Source organism: Artibeus jamaicensis, unplaced genomic scaffold (genome assembly GCF_021234435.1).
Source record: "Artibeus jamaicensis isolate MK-2021 breed Jamaican fruit bat unplaced genomic scaffold, CSHL_Jam_final scaffold_1283, whole genome shotgun sequence".
Taxonomy (NCBI): domain Eukaryota; kingdom Metazoa; phylum Chordata; class Mammalia; order Chiroptera; family Phyllostomidae; genus Artibeus; species Artibeus jamaicensis.
Window position 1 is genome coordinate 4,191,234 of NW_026522028.1, and position 22,040 is coordinate 4,213,273.

At 39.4% G+C, this 22,040-nt stretch overlaps 1 protein-coding gene across 3 annotated transcripts in view; it reads left to right on the top strand.

Moving 5' to 3' along the window:
• Positions 1-22,040, top strand: part of DMD (dystrophin) — a 1,990,869-nt gene that overhangs the window by 547,807 nt on the left and 1,421,022 nt on the right. For all 3 annotated transcript variants that reach the window (XM_053655812.1, XM_037127036.2, XM_053655810.1), the window contains exons 10-11: positions 20,009-20,197; positions 20,960-21,141. In XM_053655812.1, coding sequence (XP_053511787.1) covers positions 20,009-20,197; positions 20,960-21,141 — 371 coding nt within the window. The remainder of the gene's footprint in view (positions 1-20,008; positions 20,198-20,959; positions 21,142-22,040) is intronic.

Sequence of the window (22,040 nt, forward strand, 5' to 3'; positions counted from 1 at the left end):
AAATCACAATAAAATATGGATCAGGCGATGCTTTGTTTTAAAACATTTGCTGCTAGAATTCTATTATTTATGCAAAAGCTTGCTGATCAGTAGGGCTCTGTCCCCTGATGCCAAGTTTTTTAGCACTTTCTACAGGCCTTGTGAATATTGCATGGGGCCCTTTAAGCCAACTCTTAGAAACGAGCCCTCTGAAAACCATTCATTCCATAGTCAAATAATGCAGCGACTTTGCTATGTAGAAAAATACTAGTGAATGTTCTGAGTTTTGATGGCCAGTTTTGACATTTGTAAAGCTGAGGAGAAGGAAACTATTCTTGACTAATCGAGAATGAGTCCACAGAGGTGATATGCATGTGAACATATGAGTGTATGCATTATGGGTGTTTAATGATTAAATGTGATTACAAAATATAATGTGGCAGTAACCAGGACTCGGTTCTTAGATGGCATTTATTTCCCTGATGGTTTCATCTAGCATCATGGGATCAAATGCCATCTGTAAGTTGATTGCCTCCCAAATGTTTAGCCCAACTCAGAACTTTCTGCTAAACTCCAAATTTAGATACATAACCGTTTATTCCTAATCACTTCAAACTGAACATGTTCAAAACTGAATCAACTAACCTCCAAATCTGCTTCTTCAGCAGCCCTTCCCATCACAGTAAGTGGCGCCTCCATCTTTCCAGTTGCGGCAGCCCAAATACTTTGGAGTCAAAGTTAGTCCCCCTTTTTCTCAGACTCCATATTATTGGTCCGATAATGATGCCAGGTCACTGTGACCAGTCTGTATCAGAATCTACTAGCTTCTCACCACCTCCACTGCCACCACTGGCATCCATGACACCTGAGTTATTGAACTAGCCATTTCAGCCGGTCTGCCTACTCTGGCCGTGATCTTGCCTACAATCCCTTTGGTCTGCCACAGGGCCTTCTTAAAACGTAAATCCTTTGTAACAGTGCTGCTAAAAATCTTCCAAGGAATGGCTTGGAAATCTTCCAAGGAATGATTCCTTCCAAGGAAGGAATCATTCAGAGTAAAATGCAGTCTTGTTGTCTTGTAAGCCCACACAAATTACCTCCTTCTTCCCCTTCGTTTCTTTTGTCGCTTCGTCTTCCACCATTCTTACCTTCTCTTACTGCACTGAAGCTGTACTGGGCCATGTGCTCATCCCAGAAACCACTTCCCTGCATATTCACATGACTCCCTCTCTCTCACCTCTGTAAGTCCTTTCCTCAAATGATACTCACTCCATGATACTTTTAAATATACATCCTTTTAAATATACATCATTTAAAATATACATCATCTCCTTCTTCCTGACACTTCTTATTCCCCTTCTTTGCTTTATTTTTCTCCATGGCACGTACCCCCTTCAAATTTGCTTGTTTATTTTTTTCACATGCCTCTCCTAATAGGACTAGTTCCATCCAGATGAGGATTGTTGTCTTTTCTGTATATGATTCTATCACCATCACCTACAATAGCACATGGCCCTTGGTAATTGCTCAGTAAAAAATTGTGGAAGAATCACTGTATTCAATAAGTGGTAGAGCCAGAAAGTCATGTGACTTCAGGGCCCTTCTCTGCAAAGTGATGTCGTGATGTGTCGAATATATAAAATCCGATGATTGTTCCTCTACCTAGCAAATCGACAATTATAACAACTTTATAATAAATGGTCTATTTGAAATTTTCAATATGATTCATTCAATTACCCGTAGATAAACTAGTCAAAGACAAGTTCGCCAGTGAACTATGAATGTCCTTACATGCTTGTTGAAAAAGCATAATTATAATGTGTAACATATTGTAATTTCCATGTTTAAGGCTATATTACCTGTGGGGAATAGATGATAGAAGAGACAGTTTTCTTTTTCAAATTTATTTTTAATTAAAGTTGACACACAATATTATGCTAGATTCAGGTGTACAGCATAGTGATTCCACATTCATGTCCCTTATAGCGTGCTCACTGCAGTGAGTCTGGTAGCCATCTGTTCCTGGACATAGTTATTATGATATTATTGACTCTGTTCCCTGCACTGTACATTATATCCCATGGTGCCCTTGTCTGGTTTTGGTGTCAGGGTAATGCTGGCCTCATACAATGAGATTGGAAGAGTTCCATTCTTTTCTGGTTTTGTTTTTGTTTTTGTAGAGTTTAAGAAGGATCGACATTAATTTTTCTTTTAATGTTTGCCAGAATTCACCATCAAAGCAGTCTTGTCCTGGACTTTTGTTTGTTGGGAAGTTTTAAAATTATTATTATTATTATTGATTGTTGACACTAGAACAAATGTTCTCCATTTCCCTCCCCACCTTGGCTCACCTCCACCCAACCCCTGCCCTGCCCCTGGCCTTTACCACCTTGTTATCTATGTCCATGGGCTATGCATATAACATGTTCTTTGGCTAATCCCTGCACCTTCTTTGATCCAGTCCTCTCTCCCCCATTCCTTCTGAGATCTGCCAGTCTGTTCCATGTGCCCATGCCTCTGTTTCTATTTCATTGGTCAGTTTATTTTGTTCATGAGAGTCCACATATAAGTGAGATCATATGGTGTTTGTCTTTCTCAGACTGGCTTATTTCACTTAGCACAATGTTCTCTAGGTCCATCCATGCTGTCACAAAGAGTAAGAATTTCTTTTTTTTATAGCCGAGTATTATTCCATTTTGTAAATTGTACCACAGCTTTTTTATCTACTTGTCCACTGATGGGCACTTGGACTGTTTCCAGATCTTGACTATTGTAAATAGGGGTACATATATTCTTTAGAATTAGTGTTCTATGTTTCTTTGGATATATACTCAGAAGTGGAATTGCTGGGTCATAATGCAATAAATTTCATTTTTGATATTTTGAGGAAGCTCCATACCCTTCTTCACAATGGCTGCGCCAGTCTGCATTCCCACCAGCATTGCAAAATGGTTCCCTTTCTCCACATCCTCGCCAGAACTTTTTGTTTGTTGATTTATTGATGATGGCCATTCTGACAGGTGTGAGGTGATACCTTATTGTGGTTTTAATTGGCTTCTCTCTGATGATTAGTGACCTTGAGCATCTTTTCTTATGTCTATTGAACATCTGCGTGTCCTCTTGGCGATATGGATCATGTCAAATGCACAGGCCAGTATTAAACCAACAAAGAAACTTTTCCCTTGTCTCTGTTTACCAGGCAAAGTCTTTTCTCCCCAAGAAACTGTTTAGTTGCCATAAATCTTCTTTTGGAAAGCCAGTTTTCGGTTTCTTGTCCTCACACTGACCATGGTCAGTGTGTTGGTAAGGATGGTTATATATTGCTCACAGAAAGCGATGTCTGTCAACATGGCCTATTATATGCTAAAAATAAGGACTTTGAGTCCTGTGGGATGGCTAAAGCTTCCAATCAATTCAGTCAGTATTTCAGACAATACAGTGGTGGGGAAAAATCAGTCAAGGCATTGCCAATATATACATAAATATCTTTGTGGATCCTAGTTTTGGTTAATTTTCCTGGCATTTCTAAATGTCTTGGTGTATATGCCCATTTACCAGGAACAAATATAATTCTTTTGAATTTCGGCAGCCTTTTCTTCCTTAGCCTGAATTTTCTTGTTCAGATGCTAATGAGCTCTGAATAGGCCAAATGGAAGAGAAACAAGAGCTCCAGATAATCCCTATCCTGATAAAACTACTCCCCTGATAATTGGCGGGAATAGTTTCTGGTTCTTCCAGGACTGTGGGAGAAACAAGCAGCGCTGGCCAAGTCCGCGGAGCAACCGATGTTAATAACATTGTAAAAGTTTACAAGGCGATCACAACCCTTTGAAACAAATGCCACTGTATACCTTCGGGCCTAGGCATTATTTGATTATCTGCAAAGGTCTCTATGTTGAATGGAGCTGAATCGCAGCATTTTTAAATCAGGAGATGCCAAACATGTTTTGATCATTTCTCTTCCGGCTCAAATTTATTTTCTTTTCCTGATCTATGATTTCCCCAGCACAAACACGTCTGGCCTTCCTTTTGTGCTCAAATTCATGTCAAGGTTCAGAATTGCGGCCATATTTTAATATTCAGTGTTGAATTTATGGTTTTAATTTGTGTATGTGGCAATCATTCTGATCCCTTTGTGATACACTATATAATAAGGTCAACATATGAACAATACCTTTTTATAGAATAAGTTCTGATTTTATAGAACTTTTTGAGGGATGTACAAATCAAGAAAATGTTAACTGATTCTATTGAAGAGTATTTTTAAAATATCATGAAATATTGTTTTTAAATATATTATTCTTTTACTATATAAGCAAAGAAAGTATTTTTATTCCTTCTTTCTTTCCTTTTCTGTTTTCCACAGTAGATGAAACAAACTGAATATGCTAATAGGCATGTTTTAAATTTCCACATATGTTACAAGTCTGATTATATATCAGTTAAACAATCCTGATGATATTGTTGCTTCATATTGTATCCACAATTTCATGTACTGATTTCAACATTTAAACATATAAACTTTAGGGCATTGGGCTAATGAAGCTCATGGTAGATTTTTAGAAAAATTGTGATATGAACAAATTATCTACTGAGAATACAGAGATTGTAAACCAAAGCTTAATTATATTATAAATATGAAAAATCAGTTATGAAGATCTAGGGGTGAGAAACTGGATGAATCAGAAAATTCTATGAATAGTTCTAGGAGTGTCTGAGAGACTGGAAATTGTTACATTTACACAAAATATGGCACATTTTAATATTTTGATTTTGAAATGCAAACTCACCAATCTAGCTGTCTCTGGGTGGTATTTCTCCCCCTGAAGGTATTAAAATTATGTCTGGCAGCACAGCTGAAATTACAGGCTTCTGTGGGACAAACACTGAGTTACACTCCTGTCTCCTCTCTTTATTAACTGTGTGACCTTGGGCAGGTTTCTAACTTCTACGTATCTGCTCTTTCTTATTATACAGTGTAGACAGTAATCATCCCTTACGTTGTGAGGCTAAATGAGATGATTTAACGGTGTACCTCATCACACCTTAACAGAGAGCAAACACTCCACGTGCGATGCTTGCGTTTTGATTATAAATTGTATAGGCCTTGTGTCAAGGGTGAAGAAAGCATTAAAGATTATAGCAGAATCTAGAAAGTGGGGAGCACCCTCCTGGGAGGTGCGCAGGACGATCCACCGGGGCTCCTAAACAGTGGAGTACAGTGTCTCCTCATGTGCATATTCCATTTAAAATTAAAAAAGAAAGAAAATGTACTAATTTTTAATATACAGGTTTTCAGATGATTTTGTATAATATACGGGGGTGGGCAAAAGTAGGTTTACAGTCATCCTGATGGAAAAAGACATGCAGGTTACGGTTAGTACAATAGTTTTATTAACCCCAAAGAATAGCACAGTGCACCTGTAAACCTACTTTTGCCCATCCCTGTATGGCACTGACATCCTCAGGGAAAAGTCAGAGATCTTCAGCAGGCTGGGTTAGCAGTGAGGCCCTGCCTTATTATCAGCATCATTGCTGTTCTGGATGCATTGTGAGGCATGTACAAAGTTATGCAGATTTACAGATTGTATTATCTTATATAGTAGGATACTTGTAATATTTTGTAGCAAAATAGGAGTGTCCCAGAAAGTACTTTTTACTACCCAGAAGTGTTCGAATTCCATCATGGCAGAGTAGTTGAAAAAAATATAATACATACTTTCTTTTTTTAAAAATTGTTTCAAATACACTACATTTTTTTTTGTTGTTGTTGGCAAATAGCTCTGAGTTCTGTTATTTCTCAAATATCTCCCAAAGCAGTTAAAGCAGTTGATCTCTCCTTTCAAGGTAAAATTCAGTATTAATAATTATTAAGAAAGGAACCGCCCTGGCTGCTGTAGCTCAGTGGATTGAGCGCGGCCCTGTGACCCAAAGAATTGCAGTTCGATTCCCAGTCAGGGCACATGCCTGGGTTGCAGGCCAGTTCCCAGCAAGGGGTACACGAGAGGCAACCACACATTGATGTTTCTCTCCCTCTCTCCTTCCCTTCCTCTTTAAAGATAAATAAATAAAATCTTTAAAAAAAGAGAAAGGAACTGACTTTTATTAGAAATTCATGCCATGGAGATAGCATTTCAAAAATGGGTATTTGGCAATAGTCTCATCATAAGTGTGTCAGTTATATAATCTATCACATCTACACACAGAAACATGAAAACAAAAATGTACAACTGTTTAAAATATCACAAACGCAATCATTCAGTCAGGTTTTGAATCCACATTGTAAATATGAAATATTTTCATTTTGTCATCGTAAAAAATGCAGATTTACATGAGAGAAGATTAAATTTTATTAGCCAGGGTTTTACACAAATACCTGGTGGATTCGGGGAAAGTGAATAGCGTAGCTACACTGAGTCAGTTCTCAAATTTGCTGCTGAACAACTTATTTTTAAAATGTGGAATGTGCATTCACAAATAATCATTTTGATGAAGCTGAATAATTTACAAAATTGGAAAACAATATTGTAAAGGATCAGGAGAAGTTATATAGGAGACGACATTTCAGCTGGAACTTGAAGGAGCTTATGACTTCAGTATATTTGGAAAAGAGTTTGTTTTGTTTTGTTTTTAATATGTTCATAGCAGGAGAAATAAACAAGTAGGAAGGTGCGGCATGAAATGGGTGATTTGTAGGGTTCCCAAGCCATGAAAGAGAGAATGGAAGAAGACATGTGAGCCCCTTACATGACAGGGGCTGGATTTGGGGCTTCATTCTAAGAGTAAAATCACTGGAAGTTGTTGCATAAGAGAGCACCATGTGCAATGGAAACATTGCTGCCAACATTGACTTGGATTGAAATAAGCAAAAGATGGGAGAGACGGAAGTAACTTGGAGAGACTGTCATTCAAGTGGATCTAATGTTGTCTCAGGGCATGATTCAGGTGGCACCTGACTCTTCTGATGTCACCACTGCCACTGGGCCAGGCTTTCCATCATTGGCGGGGGGGCAGTGGCGTGGGGATGGTCCCTGGGTTGCTGCTGGGAATGTTTCGCAGTATGCCTGGCCTCTCCCCACTGCACATCCCACACATCAGCAGCACCCTCCACCCCCGGCAGTTGCAAGCAAAACTGTCTCCTGATACTGCCCAGTGGCCTTGTGGGGTTACAAGAGCCCACGGTGGAGAAATAGTGGTTTGGGTGGTACCACTAGGAATAACAAAGATGGTGTGAATGTGAAATCAGTTGTGAGGGATCTTGCTCGCTGGACGGCTTTTAACCAGTTGTGGAAGAAGAAAGAGAAGTCATTTCGAAACAATAATAATATAGATTATTATATTTGTGTGTGTATACATATGCATATACATATCTTTTTCATTTATTTATTTTTAGAGAAAGGGGGAGGGAAGGAGAAAGAGAGGGAGAGAAACATCAATGTGTGGTTGTCTCTATGTGCCCCCTACTGGGGATGTGGCTTGCAACCCAGGCATGTGCCCTGACTGGGAATCGAACCGGCAACCCTTTAGTTCACAGGCCAGCACTCAAACCACTGAGCCACAGCAGCCAGGGATATGGATATATATATATATATATATATATATATATATATATCATATATATATCTTTATGACATCTATTTTCTATGTCAGCCTCACCTGGGGCTGTTTTGCTTTGCTACTCATGTTTTCCATCGCCTCATTTTACAATCCAGGGTGGGGCAAAAGTCGGTTTTCCATTGTTCCTATGGAGCATAATTCAATAACTAATAAAAAATAATACAAGAATAAACTCTGTGCTTCGCATGCTCACAACTGTAAACCTGTTTCTGCCCTGCTCTGTATATACCCTTAAATGCTTTTTTAGTATCTTTGCTAAAACAGGCAGTGATTGGCTGACCACCCTGCCATTTGAGCCTTTTACTTCAAGATGTCAGAAAAATGTTACAACAAGAGTTACACTTGTCAAAAGCTTTCACGTCTTTTATTTTTATCACATCCAATAAGCCCTTCCTCTTCTCCGTTCTCTGGACCTGAGATTTAACAACTTTAATTGTCCATAGGACCCTGAAGCAGAGACTGGAAGCGCGCTCTCTCCTGTTAGGAGCCAGAGGTAAAACTGAGACACTGCCGCTTGCCTCAGCTGACTGTCTGCATGCACCTCCTAGGCGACCTACACCAGAAGCGCTGAGTGCTGACTGCTCTGGGCCTTTATTACTTGCCTTGAGGCAGAGGGCAGCATTTGCAGCTGATAATGAAATCTACCCAGAGTGTTCCCAGCCTTGATATCATTAACATTTGCCTTATGACTGTCAACCTTTGAAGGCCTTAAACAAAGGATGTCTTTCCTTAAAGACAGTAGCAACAGACAGTACACAGAGTGAGGCAGCAGGTACTGTTTACAGGAAGCGTGTGTCATGTGCCACTGAGTCGGCTCTAATTTAGGATGTTCCTATGAATGAGTGCCATCCACACTGTCCTGTCCTCAACAGCCCGGCCTGCTCAGCCCCCATAGACTCAGGCCTGTGGCTTCTTTTATGGAGTCAACCCATCTCACATTTGGTCTTACTGTTTTCCTGCTGCCTCCCGTTTTTCCCACATCATCGTCTTTTCCAAAGAACCTGCCTTCTCATAACGTGCCCACAGGAAGACAGCTTCAGTGTGTTATGTTATTTCATCTCTCTGCTCTGACTTAGAAAGATGCAGTAGCTTTGGTCTGATCCCCTTGGGAAAAAGAATGCCAATATTAATTTACAGTATGGCAAATTGCTATCTGGCATGCGTTAGGGGATTTATTGTTTTATGTGGCAGCTGTCTGTTATGTCCTGCTACGTGTCAGGCACTGTACAGTGAACAGAGTGAAGAAAATTCTGCACTCACAGGCTACTGGGAGGGTTTCTCTGAAGGCTGTACCACACCACCCTTTTAGGAAGAAGGAAAAGTGATGAAAGCATGCCGAATAAATAAAGAAAAAACACGAAAGAATGTAGTGATGTGTGTGGAAGGGGATGGAGAATCTGAGCAGTTGGTATCCCTGAAGGAGGTGGAAATGACCATATGTCTGGAGAAAAATTACCTACTTAGGCAAAAGTGTTACTTTAGTTGTGTATGTTTTACATCCTAGAATCTCAGCAAAACTGAACTCCCTCTTGTTGATGTTACTTTTTTAAAAAGTATTTTATTTATTTATTTTTAGAGAGAGGGGAAGGGAAGGAGAAAGAGTGGGAGAGAAACGTCACTGTGTGGTTGCCTCTCATGTGTCCCCTGCTGGGGACCTGGCTTGCAATCCAGGCATGTGCCCTGACTGGGAATCGAACTGGAAATGCTTTGCTTTACAGGCCAGTGCTCAATCCACTGAGCTACACCAGTCAGCTACACTTTTTATTGCTCTGTTCTACATTGTACTGAATAAGAAGAGTGAGGCAACGGACACAGTTTTATAAAGGTTGCATGGGAGGAGTGATACCAAATGTTACTAAAAGCTATGTGTATATATTATCTGTCGGTCTCACAGGCGCCCTCTGCATTAATATCATCACATCCATTTTCGGGTGTGTACCAGGAATCTGAGATTGATAACTTTGCTGAGCACTTACTACTTATAAAGTGAGACAGACTTGCGTTCCCTGAGGGCGAGCGCTGCCTCTCTGCAGCATGATGCCCTGGAGACGTGGTTACGTACAGGGGAAGGGGCGGGGTGAGGGGCTGCAGTGAAATTTTCAAGAAGACTACTTCGGACATGCAGTAGAGTGGAAAAGCAACCCTTAGGGTCAGTGGGGGGTGGAGGTTGGGGAGAGAGGAAAGAATCAACAGGAGGATGCTCTTGAGTCTGTGAAAGTGAATGTGGTTAAATACGAGGAGCCAATAGATTATCAGAAATTGGCAACTATGGCCCTGAGAGTCCAAATCAGTCTGCCACCTGCTTTGCTTTTGTAAGTGAAGTTTTACTGGAACCCAGTCATGCTCGTTCACTTCTGTATCATCTTTGGCTGCTTTTGTGTCACTGTGTACAATGATGCAGCTGAGTCAGTGCAACTGGCCCACAGTGGCCCGCAAACCTGAAAATACTGTGGGGCCTTTTACTGAAGAAGTTGAAGGTTTAAGGATGATGGATCCTCAGATTCCATAATAGGAAGAATAAGACTCTGCATTGAAATGTGAAATTGAGGAGGTTGGTGCAGCTGTAGATAAGTTTGAAATTTTTTGTAGAATATAATGTGATACCTTCAAATTTAGTTAGACATAGACTTGTTGAATAAACAAATAAATTACTGAGAACTGCAAATGATGATTTATGAACTAAAGCAAAAACATTTTGAGTGGCCACATGGAAATACATAATGATTCATTTTCTCTCATAGCTCACTGTTGGGTAGTTGCTTGTATTACGGCCAACTCTATAGGTGACGGTCCTTTGGGGGGGATATTATTTAAATGGCAATGCACATGAAGTTAGAAAATATTTAGTTTTGAAAAATTTGGGTAAGTAAAAACCATTTGCCTAAAGCAATATACTTACTCTTTTTATTGTATAAGTATCATCTAGTGCATCACATTTATTTTAGATATTGATAAAAGTGATTAGAATATGTCAGACTTTTTATATATGCATTAGGACTATTTGAAAGTTGAGTTGAGGGAAATTACATCAGGAATTGATTTGGTCTTCTCAGACATTTGTACCTGTCTTATTTTAAAGTTACTTTTTAGAAAAATCCCTGATTGTTTAAACTCCTAACATGAATTCTGACCAAATACTGACTTAAAGTTGTTGAAACATACCAAACTAATTACAGAGTTATTATGTTCATCCTCCTTCTCTGGAATCCACTCATCCCATAATATTCTCCTAGCCCTTCAGAACAGGAAGAAGGGATATAGGTTTACAGGTCGTCCAGTTTATCCTCCAGTACCTCTTGCTGTGACCTCAGTTGCCTCATCTGGGAAATGGGCTCTTCTTTTAGGGTGGTTCTGAGAATTATGAGATGTGTGCAGAGAAATCACTAAATCCAATACCCTTCATGCATTACGGAATACATTTCTCAGAATCTTGTTTACACAAGAATTCATTGATGGCTATTAAGCACTATTGTAATCTCTGTAAATTAAAAAGATCTTTTGTATTAGATGCTTTTTAAATCTATTTAAATATCCTATTTTTCTCTAAACTTCCATAGGTTTAGGGGAGTTTATCATAGCAATAGTTGCGTCTTTTTTATCCTTTTTGATTTTGTAGGTGGGGCTCTGTTATTTTGAGAAAATAAAGGAATAGAAGATAGCATAACTAAAAAAGTAAATGTATGTCCAATGGTATGAAAGAGTAGAATTAGAAAAGTTAGAGAAAGAAAGGAAATAAAAAGGAAACATACACGCAGGTTATCAAAGGGAATATAGTAAGTGCTCACTTTATGTCAATGGTAAGTTGTGCAACTTTAGGTGAAACATTGCATAAAGAAGCCAATTTCACCATAGTCTAATCAACATAGACAGGAGATGAGTTCCTGCAGCATTCCATCGACATTATAATGAAATGTCAGTATAACAAAATGATATTGAATGAAACAATATCATTTGATGCTCTGTTCCATTGGGAAGTACATATTTAAATCACAAATATTTTATAGCATGATACACCCATTTTTCAAGTCAGGATTATTGGTTAAAACATATTTTATATGAGGCCCTAAATTAGAAGAGAAAATGAGTTTTAATAACAAATTAAAATTTGCTACCTTAAACATTTGAATTTGATGAATATTTATTAGTTATCTTTGTGCTGCATTGTCTGTTAGGCATAGGGGTAGGGGTCCCTGCCTTCAGGGAACATAAAGGCCAGTGCAATATCTAAAGTTATATATCATATTATGTATTAAGAAAATGCTAAGTGAGATCTTAAATGTTCTCACAAAAAATAAATGGCAATTACATGATGTGATGGAGGTGTTAGCTTAAGCTTCGGTAGCAGTCATATTGGCACTATGAAAGTGTATCCAATTAACACAGTGTGCACCTTAAATTTACACAATGTCAATATTGCCAATTACATCTAAGTAAAGCTGGGAATAATTTTAAGAAGTATATGGATTGTAAAATGATGAAGCGAAATGACCTGGAACCTCTATTGAGAGTATATTTCAGAGAGAGGGTGAATTATCAGACAGACATACAATTTTATGGTAGAAAGTTTATTTTAAAATTGTATATTGGCTCTTAGAAATACATATGTCTTCATAGGGAAATCTCAGCTCCTGGAGACTCACAGCATGGCAGTGCATTAGATAGGCTATAAGTTTTGTGGAAAGTAGCAAAGACATGACTTAGTGATTGATTATCTAAGACACAAGTGAATTTCTCTTTCAGAAGTATGTATCTTGACTAAATGCGGGTCTGGATGTGCATGTTCCAGGCCGCCCAGAGCTTGCTCGCCCAGGGACCAAAGTCCTTTTGCCTTGTTGCTCTGTGACCTTCTCAGATCTGTTCTCATACCTGTGATCAAGGATAGCTGATCACCATGTCTGTGTCACCCTGTGTGAAGGAGGAAAAGACAGGAGGGCATATCTGTTCTTTTCTTAATTAAAAAATTTAAAGATAATATTTAATTTTTAGAGAAGGGAAGGAAGGGAGAATGGGAGTGAAACATCAATGTGTGGTTGCCTCTCACGCCCCCTACTGGGGACCTGGCCCACAACCCAGGCATGTGCCCTGACTGGGAATCGAGCTGGTGACCCTTTGGTTTGCAGGTCAGCACTCAATCCATTGAGCCACACCAGCCAGGACCATATGTGTTGTTCTTTGGTCTTGACAATGAAGTTGTACACATTGTATCCCTCTGGCTAATAGTTGGTCACATGCCATACCTAACTGCAAGGGAAGTGGGGAACTATAGTTTATATTCTGGATAGTCAAATAGTAACCTAAACTGTTTATTCCTGTGGAAGAAGTAGAGGGGGACAGATATATGAGGCCCAGTGGTCTTTGCAGTGGCCAGTGTTTTGGTAGCAAGAGGAACACTTTTGGTTCCAGACCTTTTTGTTTAGCCGGGTTTTAGATGAGATTTTACATTTAAAAATGTAAATACACTCATATACATAACACACATATATGTACAGATGATGCTAGTTTTTTTTGTCTTCTTAAATAGCATGCTAAGCACAATATAGCATCTCTGTGAGATATTCTGTAATAGAAAAGGAGATTAACTTTGCTGATACTAAAAATCGAAGGCATGTGATGGGAATTGTAGAAGATATAGAGTTCAACCAGTGCACTTGGCACATGCCTTCCTCTACAAAATATCCATGTTTGCTTTACTTTTTGCTCAGCGCCCTCTGTCATAAAATGCAAGTCTCTCCCACAACCTGGGCTGTATCACCTCGCTGCCTTTCTGTTGTCCACTTGTTAAGTGTGATACCAGCGTCTGTCTTGAAAGCATCATTTCAAAATTTACACTTGATTTCTGGCTCACTGACATAATAGGGCCTACTCTCTTTGTAGTTTCAAAGCCATTGACTCTTGATTTGTGGAAATAAAGAGAAGAAAAATACACTTTCTAAAAAAAGGCAAAGTCGATCAACTGAACTGTGAGTGAAGTAGAAATGGCTGTGATCATCTTTTTACCCTTTCTGTTTAGCTTTGTTTAAATGGACCCATCCATTTAATATACTTGGATATACCGAAGGATAAAAAGATGATAGATTATACCCAAGATTCACCAGGCATGCATTGACTTAGACTCTGTGAACGAGAAATACGATACATCTAAAGGAACTAAGTAATAAAATGCTCAAATGTCCTTGAAACATTCATACGTTCAAGAACAATAAAACTCTCTTTATCCAGGTTAAACCTTGTGTCACATTTTAAGGTCAGATTTGGGGAAGTTGCCAAAATAGATCAGTTTCAATGGAAATATAAAACTACTCAGTGATAGATTCTGCCTCTGGAAACATCCCAGGTATTTTGCTAAGAGTTTTGTGACTTGCTGGATTGCTGGTTTCACTACCTGTATATGTAGCCATTTGATGACTTATCTCAGCTTGAATTGCTAAATCATGCTTCTAAAAATACACGTGGCTTGTTCAACTGTGTATCCTCATAAAAACCATATGCCATTTCAATGAACATTGGTCCCCAAATACAGACATTGCAGAGCATTTTTGGAAACTAGAATGTGCTTAGCATTTTATGTACATCATCTGATATAATCTTTTCAACAATCCTGTGGCGATATATTTTTATTTTCTTTGTATTACAGATGGTGAAACTGAGATGCAAACAGGTGAAATAAGTTACTCAAGATCAGACAAATAGCAACCTGGGTTTTAAGACACACTTATGTATGATGTAGTGTTGAGGCTATTGCACGATATTTCATTATGGCACTTTGTTTAAAGAGAGGGAGAGAAATATCAATATATGGTTGCTTCTCGCACACCCTGCAACTGGGGAGCTGGCCCACAACCCAGGCATGTACCTTCACTGGGAATTGAACCACCTCTCCTTTGGTTTGCATGTGGGCACTCAATCCACTGAGCCACACCAGTCAGGGCAACAATTTCTATGACTGGAAATGAGCTTCCAGACACTTTTGTTCTGAACAGTGCAGGACTAACACATACACTCATTTGTCTTCCCTTACTTTACTTTTCCCTCTGTACTCTTCCTTCCACCTTTATGCATTAGCAACATTTTCGGGAACATAGATGGCAATACCTAGTGATTCTTCATGCAAAACTAAGCCTCTGAACTATGTGGATCTGTTGAGTAAATGTTAGTGCTTTTAAGGTTGAAAACAACCAGGACTGTTTTACCAGTCCATTGTTGTGCCTGTCATCTGAATCATTTGGCCAATGTACTGCAGAGAAACAAACTACGGTGATAAAGACAGAAGATAAAGTCAGATCAAAATTTGGGGGAAAAAATCATTCCAATGGATGACACTGGTGGCATCTCCAAGTTCCTAGCAAATTCCCTTTGATGCTAGTTCAGAAATATAAGAGCTGGCCACAAGCTTGAGTGAATATGAAATACCGTGGCAGGAAGACACATTTTGTGGAGCTGTAAGCAAAAGGGTAAGCGTCTCTGTATATATCTTTGTTTGTTTCCAAATTCTCTGTTAAAGATGGGTTTTTTTTTAACAAATGTCATATGATTTCACCTTTAACTGGAACCTAATCAACAAAAGAAAAAAGCAAACATAATATAACCAGAGACATTGCAATTAAGAATACTCTAACAATAGCCAGAGGGGGGAGGGGACAGTGGGGAGAAGGGTTTTCAGGAACTACTGTAAAGGACACATGGGTAAAACCAAGGGGGAGGGTGGAAGCAGGGAGGGAGGTGGGTTTGGAGGGGCTGGGGGGGAAGGTGGAGAGAATATACAGACAACTGTAATTGAACAACAATAAAGTTAAAAAAAATTTAAAAAATATAAAAAAGAAGTTGTTAAAACTGCGCAGACGTGGAATTCACAAAAATTTCTTCTTCCATGGGTTTACCTGCACTTAAATTCCAGAACCATTTTCTATTTTGTTTAATGAATTACAAAATGTTTTTTTCATCTTGACCTAGAACATATATACATATATATATATATACCTAGGCATGCATATATATATATATGCATATCTGAAACAAAAATTCACAAAAACACTAATTATTAATCTACAGGACACAGTCTGATGTTTTTCCTCTATTTAATTATTTATTAATTTTAACATGAACATTATTGATTTGTTTTTTACAATAAGTTTTTCTGGTTAGTGTTTACCTTCCACAGAATATGGAAACCTGGCTCTCTTAAACATCCCTGTGGCTATTCCAGGGATGTAATGAGGTGTAGTGGCAAGTATGTGGGCTTGTGCTCATTAGGTGTGGATTTGAATCCTGACTTGATAACTTCCTTTTTAAAAAACTGCATTGTAATTGACATATAACATATTAGTTTCAGGTATATAACATAATGATTTCTTATTTGTATACACTGCTAAATGATCACCACAATAAGTCTAGTTAATATCCTTTACTATATATAGTCACCTAGTCTACTTAATTTTAAATAGAGTATTTTGGGTCATGACCTACTAAAATTATTTCATGTATCATTGATGGATCATGAGTGACAACTTCAAAACACAATGGTGTAGACAAAGAGAGAATTACTCAGAGCACAGTTGGCAATTTTGGCCATAATCATATGCATCTGTAGTTAAGTTTATGGCTGTAAATAATGATGAATGGAGTTATGTATGTAATTTTACTGAGCTCATTCGTGTTTGGATTGAACTTTAATAAGGCTGTCTTTGAGAAGTTTTTATTTTATGAACATCATCAGACAAAACATTTAGATTCACAATTTATGAGTACTAGACATCATGTCCTTGAATATAAAGATGTGCCTTCTCAAATTTCCTCCCAAAATTCAAGCCTCTGTAAATATCCGTAAATCATAAAGTGTTTACTTTTTTAATCTAGATGGTATGATGTTGAAATACAGTGTTGTGCTACTTGAGTAATGGCGTTGTTTACAACTTAGCATTTGGAGAAGATTATCTGAACTCAACAATGTTAATGATTTTTAAGAACTTTAAAATCGGAGCTAGATTGAGCTTGAAGTTTCAAAGAAGGTTGAATTTAGTTGATGTTCGCTCTTGGAAGTATTTTGGTCATATTTTCTACAACAATTGTTTAACTTGAAATTTGGGCAGTGACTTCAGAAGGTAACCTGGGGACAAGATGTGCTGCAAAATGGTTTGTACATATACGAGATACTAATAATAATCACAGCTTCACATACTCTATTGGGTTCTAACACATGGTCAGGATTTCTGCCAAGTACTTTATGTACTCTCCTTTCATTGTTTCCACATTTTTGGTAGGGGAGCATCATTGTTTCCATTTTATGTCTGAGGAAAGAAAGGCTTGTGTTAGGGCTCAGGTCTGTTGGGATTCACACACCTACTGTTTGCCTTTGGGGCCCTTGGGTTGAACAGCCCTGTTCTCTCTACTGAGCATAATGAAACCCCAGTTGCCTCTCACCTGCAACCCAGAGAAGGCAAAATATTCAGGACTGGATTTTCCTTGTTTTCTACCTACTCACAGAGCTGGCTACAGAATTTGCATGGCCCAGTGAAAAATGAAACACAGAGCCCCTTGTTCAAGAAGCAGGAAGGAAAGTGCGGTTTAGTAACCATTCAAGTTACTAAAGTATAAAGCTGTTTTCTTTAGTCTGTAGTCTCTCTCTTGACTTTCCATGGTGTGTTTATTTGCTCTTTCATATCATACTGGTTAAAGAAAATTAAAAATTTAAAGTATTAGCCTGAGTTTTACTGCTCATTATATTGTGCAATTGCAGTTATAAATGCAAATATTACAGCATTTAACTCATGCAGAATCACCGTTACCAGCCAATTTGCATTTTACAGCTTGTATTATGTATTTCATTCTTAACATGGAAACAATATGCAGCTCACCCAGCTGCCATTTCATTTCTTGATAGGTGCGTGTTCTACCAATATTGTTTACCTTCCGCTTACCTCTGAGTGTGGAAGGGCTGAAAGGAAAAGGAAGTGTGGCTTTCCCTGCCTTTCCCTTTTCCTTCCATGGCATCAGTTTCAGTGTAAGTGGTTGGCTCACACAGGAAAGAAATATGAGTGAGCAAGGATATGATAGTGTTCCCTGGTGGCTTATGTTTCCTTAGCGTCACCACTTTTCTGACTTGGAAGCAGGGTCTCTTTCAAATAGAAAGCGTGACCTCCCAGGCTCTCCGTGTCCTCACTCACTCAGTGACAGACATGCCACACTTACCTTGTACTTGCTGGAGTTGCACTCAGTCCCCACCTATTGTGGGTCCACCAGAATTCTGTGCCCCTGGGCCATAAATTATATTTGTATGCAGATGAGGCAGACACACACATTGCAGCTATCTTCTCTGCTCATACACACACTTCACCACCCCATTGGACTTTGCTTATAAAACCCAAGCCAAATGATAAAAGCATTAAGAAGTATAAGATGGCCATGTCAAGAAACAGATAAAACAAGCATGGGCTTCTTCGGAGATGTGGGCACTGTGCAGCTGCTCATGTTACACAGCCATGAAACTGGTCCCGCCTATTTATGTTTCCCAGGCTGCCTTGTTGCGACCTTTCCCTGCTTAACGCTGACTTTGATATTTTTTATTACTAGTAATTAGCAATGGGCAGAAGGGATATAAACCTTGGAACTTGTTCTAACCCCTAAGACCCTCCCTCGGAAATCACCTTGACCATGGAGGGCTTTTGCAAATAACCCTCTTGGGGCACCTATGCACTGTTTGAGATGCTAGACTTGTGTGAGTTTGACTTCATCAGCGTGATGCATCTTTGGCATTTCTCTAGAAATGGAGAGCACATTGTTTGATGAAAATATTCCACCAAAGACTGCCACTATGTTTTGCTACCTTAAAGGACTTACTAGTCGGATATACTTATAGTATTAAATTTTCAACACTGGAGCATTTGTCAGAGGATCAGCTCAGTGGGCTAAGGCTCAGCATCGAGGGGAGTGGAAATTCCAGGCAGACATACCAGGGGAGTATCATCATAAAAAAAAAAAAAAGGATAGATTTTTCTCTAGGCAAGATTGTGAGATCCCCCAGGTAGCTTCTGAGTGTTCTACACTGCCTTTCGGTACCTTTGCAAAAGGGCCCAGGACTGGCTTGCTATATTTGGAGAAAACAGAAGATTCTTCTCTATTTTTCCAGTATATTTGCTTTGCTTCTGCTATATGTCAACAGTTTGCCTGTGTTCCTTGCCTCAGCAGGAAACCCTGTTGAGTGTGGTCCTTCGCAGGAGTTTTGAAGCCGAGCAACCTAGCATGAGTACCGTTGACCCAAACAAACAGAAACCAGGCCCATGTTCTTATCTGTTCAAATGTTTCCCATTGATGATCTCCCCAAGGTTAAAGCAGCAGAAGTATAGGTTATCCTAAGAGATCTCTCCTGTCACTTGTTGGTACCAGCCCCATCGCTTCTGAAACTCTACAAGCACAGGCCAATTTAGAGGTCAGCGTTCCATCCTGGAAACTACCCTATCCTGTGTAGGTGATTGTCTTGAAGTCCCCATTACTTGGCTAAAGGTGGGGAGAGGGTGTGGACATGCATAGCCCTCCAAAGGAATGTTTTCTCACCAGAGTTCTCCAGTCTCCTTGCTGCTCCTTATACCCCTCTGAGCTAGGTAGTGGATGGAGGGTTATGGAGCTAGTCTGGGGGTCACCTTTTAGCAATTTTTACTTTGGTGGCCTGGATCTTCTCCTGAGAATCATGGACACTTTTTATCCTTTGCTCTCAGCTTTAGGGTCCCAGCAGAAATGCCAAGACAACCGTTGAGATTCTCACTTAACTTCTTGCAAATTGAATTAGGAGGCAAATACTTTATATTTTACTGCTCTTAAGATAATATCTTGCTATTTAAACCATAGCCTTCTGGAAATAAAGGCTTAATTCCTAAAAGTCATTGCACTGTTAAAAATTTCAGATGTGTAAATATTTCTTTTTACATTTGATCCCCCTTCCTTATTTTCATACTGATAATTCTTCTGCTCTGTAGATTTCCAGAAATATTTTATTACCTCATGGCTTTGGGCAAGAGATGTTTCATTTAATGTCACTGCAAAGCATATAAATATAATACCAATAATGCGTATATAAAGCATTTAAAATATGAAAAGAGTTACCTATGGATGAAAATTCATAGAATTTCAAGTAAAACATGAAGCCATGATGTATCCCTCCCCTCTTTACAGTAATCCAAAAGAAGTTTAATAAAATATTAACTTGAAGTGTGTTTCGGGTAGCATTTGAAAATCTGTATATATTTGTGGGGCCGTTAAAATGCAGGTGTGTGATTTTATGAGTCTGCGTGGTCCACATCTCCGATGATGCACGTGGACACTTTTTGCATTTTGAATATTTCATTCATTTTATCATTTAATGTACTGGAACCATCTGCAAAAACACTAATTGTATAACGCCCAATTTATTTTTATTGTTCAGCGTTTGGGAGCTCCTGAAGACAAGTCATTTGGCAGATCGGTGACGGGGACCGAAGTCAACCTGGACAGCTACCAAACAGCTCTAGAAGAAGTGCTCTCGTGGCTTCTTTCTGCTGAGGACAGTTTGCAAGCCCAGGGGGAGATTTCCAGTGATGTAGAGGAAGTGAAGGAACAGTTCCATACTCATGAGGTAAAGCAAAACATTGATTTGTGAGACAAAGTGTGTGCTTTGTCATCGTGGCAAGTCTCTTTATCCCAATCCCTGCCTAAGATCCTAGTGTTTTTGTGATTTAGTTTTGGGGGTTTTTTTCCTTCCACTGTCATTTCATATTGGTTTCAGGCGAGCAGTGTACTGGTTAGACCATCATGCACTTCCCTTGGCAATTTAGTGTGTCTTTGGGGATGGAAACAAATGAATGTGTTGGGCTTGGCATGCCAACAGCCAGCTTTTGAAGGTCTGACTCGCGAGCACCACTTGCAGGTGCCGAGAGGTGGTTGCTCAGCGACTCCCGTGGGAATGTGGCTGCCCAGGTCGCTTCCCTTGGATCAAGGCAATGCTGAACTGTAACATGCACTCCAGACTACCTGCGTGGTGTCACTTCCCTGGTCGGACACTTGTGCCCAGATGGCATCCTTCCCAGTCCTCCTTTGCTTCCCTGTCCTGTTTCCTGTGCCATCAGCTTCCTCGCAGGTCTCCTGTAGGACATCTTCCTTAGTAAGCCACCTGCACGCAAACCTAATGTCAGGGTCAGCTTCTGCAGAAGGGAACCTAAGCGAATCATTCTCTTTAATCACATCGAAAACACTGTCGGGTTTCTGTGAAGAGAACATTAAAATACTTTTTACTGGGAATATACTTTAAACGGGCTACACATTCAGGAAAAATAATAATTGAAACCTTAATGATGCACAGGAAGTGTTAATCACTGCTGTCAACTTCTCTCCTCGTCAGGGGTACATGATGGACTTGACGTCCCACCAGGGACGGGTCGGTAATGTCCTGCAATTGGGAAGTCAGCTCATTGGAACAGGGAAGTTATCAGAAGAAGAAGAAATGGAAGTGCAAGAGCAAATGAATCTCCTCAATTCAAGATGGGAAGGCCTGAGGGTAGCTAGCATGGAGAAGCAAAGCAAGTAAGTGGCTTTGATTTCTAAAAGCGGCCCATTTCGGCATGCTACGGTTATCCCGATGCAGTTTCCTGGGGATATCAGGAGTGGCAGTGCGTCCCTAAAAGCACGCAGAGCTCTCCTGGGGGGCACATTTTCGTGGGCTTATCACTAGGCATTTTGGTTTTCACTTTCGTAATTGAAGTGGAGATGTTGGATAGAAGGGTCAGTTTCCACAGCATTACATTCTAACAGTTGCCAAATTGTTCTCATAGTTAATATTTTCCACATTTTCTCCCAAAATTAAAAAGTGGCGATCGAAGGCAGGGAAGTATACACAGGAAACCACGTTCAGGCTTAGCCCAGATATGGCAGACTTGGCTGCAGACCACTGGATAAAGTCAGTATTGCAAAGGAGTCAGTGGTAATCTCTTTGCTGGTGCAGGGTCTTGCCTTCAATTTATAGAAAAATGCTGCATCTGTGAAGTGCAATAAGATGAGGCTCCAGAAACCGAGGGCTGCCTGTACGTAGAACCACCTATTACATACAGGTGACAGGAAGCTTCTCTATAGAAGGAAAAGTCCCCCAAAATATGAAATAGTTTCTCACATACTTATGGAAATCCTCTTGAAAAAATAAAAGTGTCTCATCTGTGTTTGGAAATCCTTAATGCATGTACTGCCTGATTTTGAAGTATGTCAAGAAAATGTACTGACTTAATCCGAAAAGACTTTGGGAGACATTTCTGAAAATGGCACTTTTCTTATAAAGGTAACAAGTAAGATCTCATCATTTGCGATGTGTTGCTCTGATTTATATTGTTGGGAGTGTGTATTCATGTAGAGCCTATTGAGACAAGATAGATTTATTTTTAAATGAAAAGAAATGAAGTGCCAACTGTGGATTTGAATGCATTAAGCTAAAG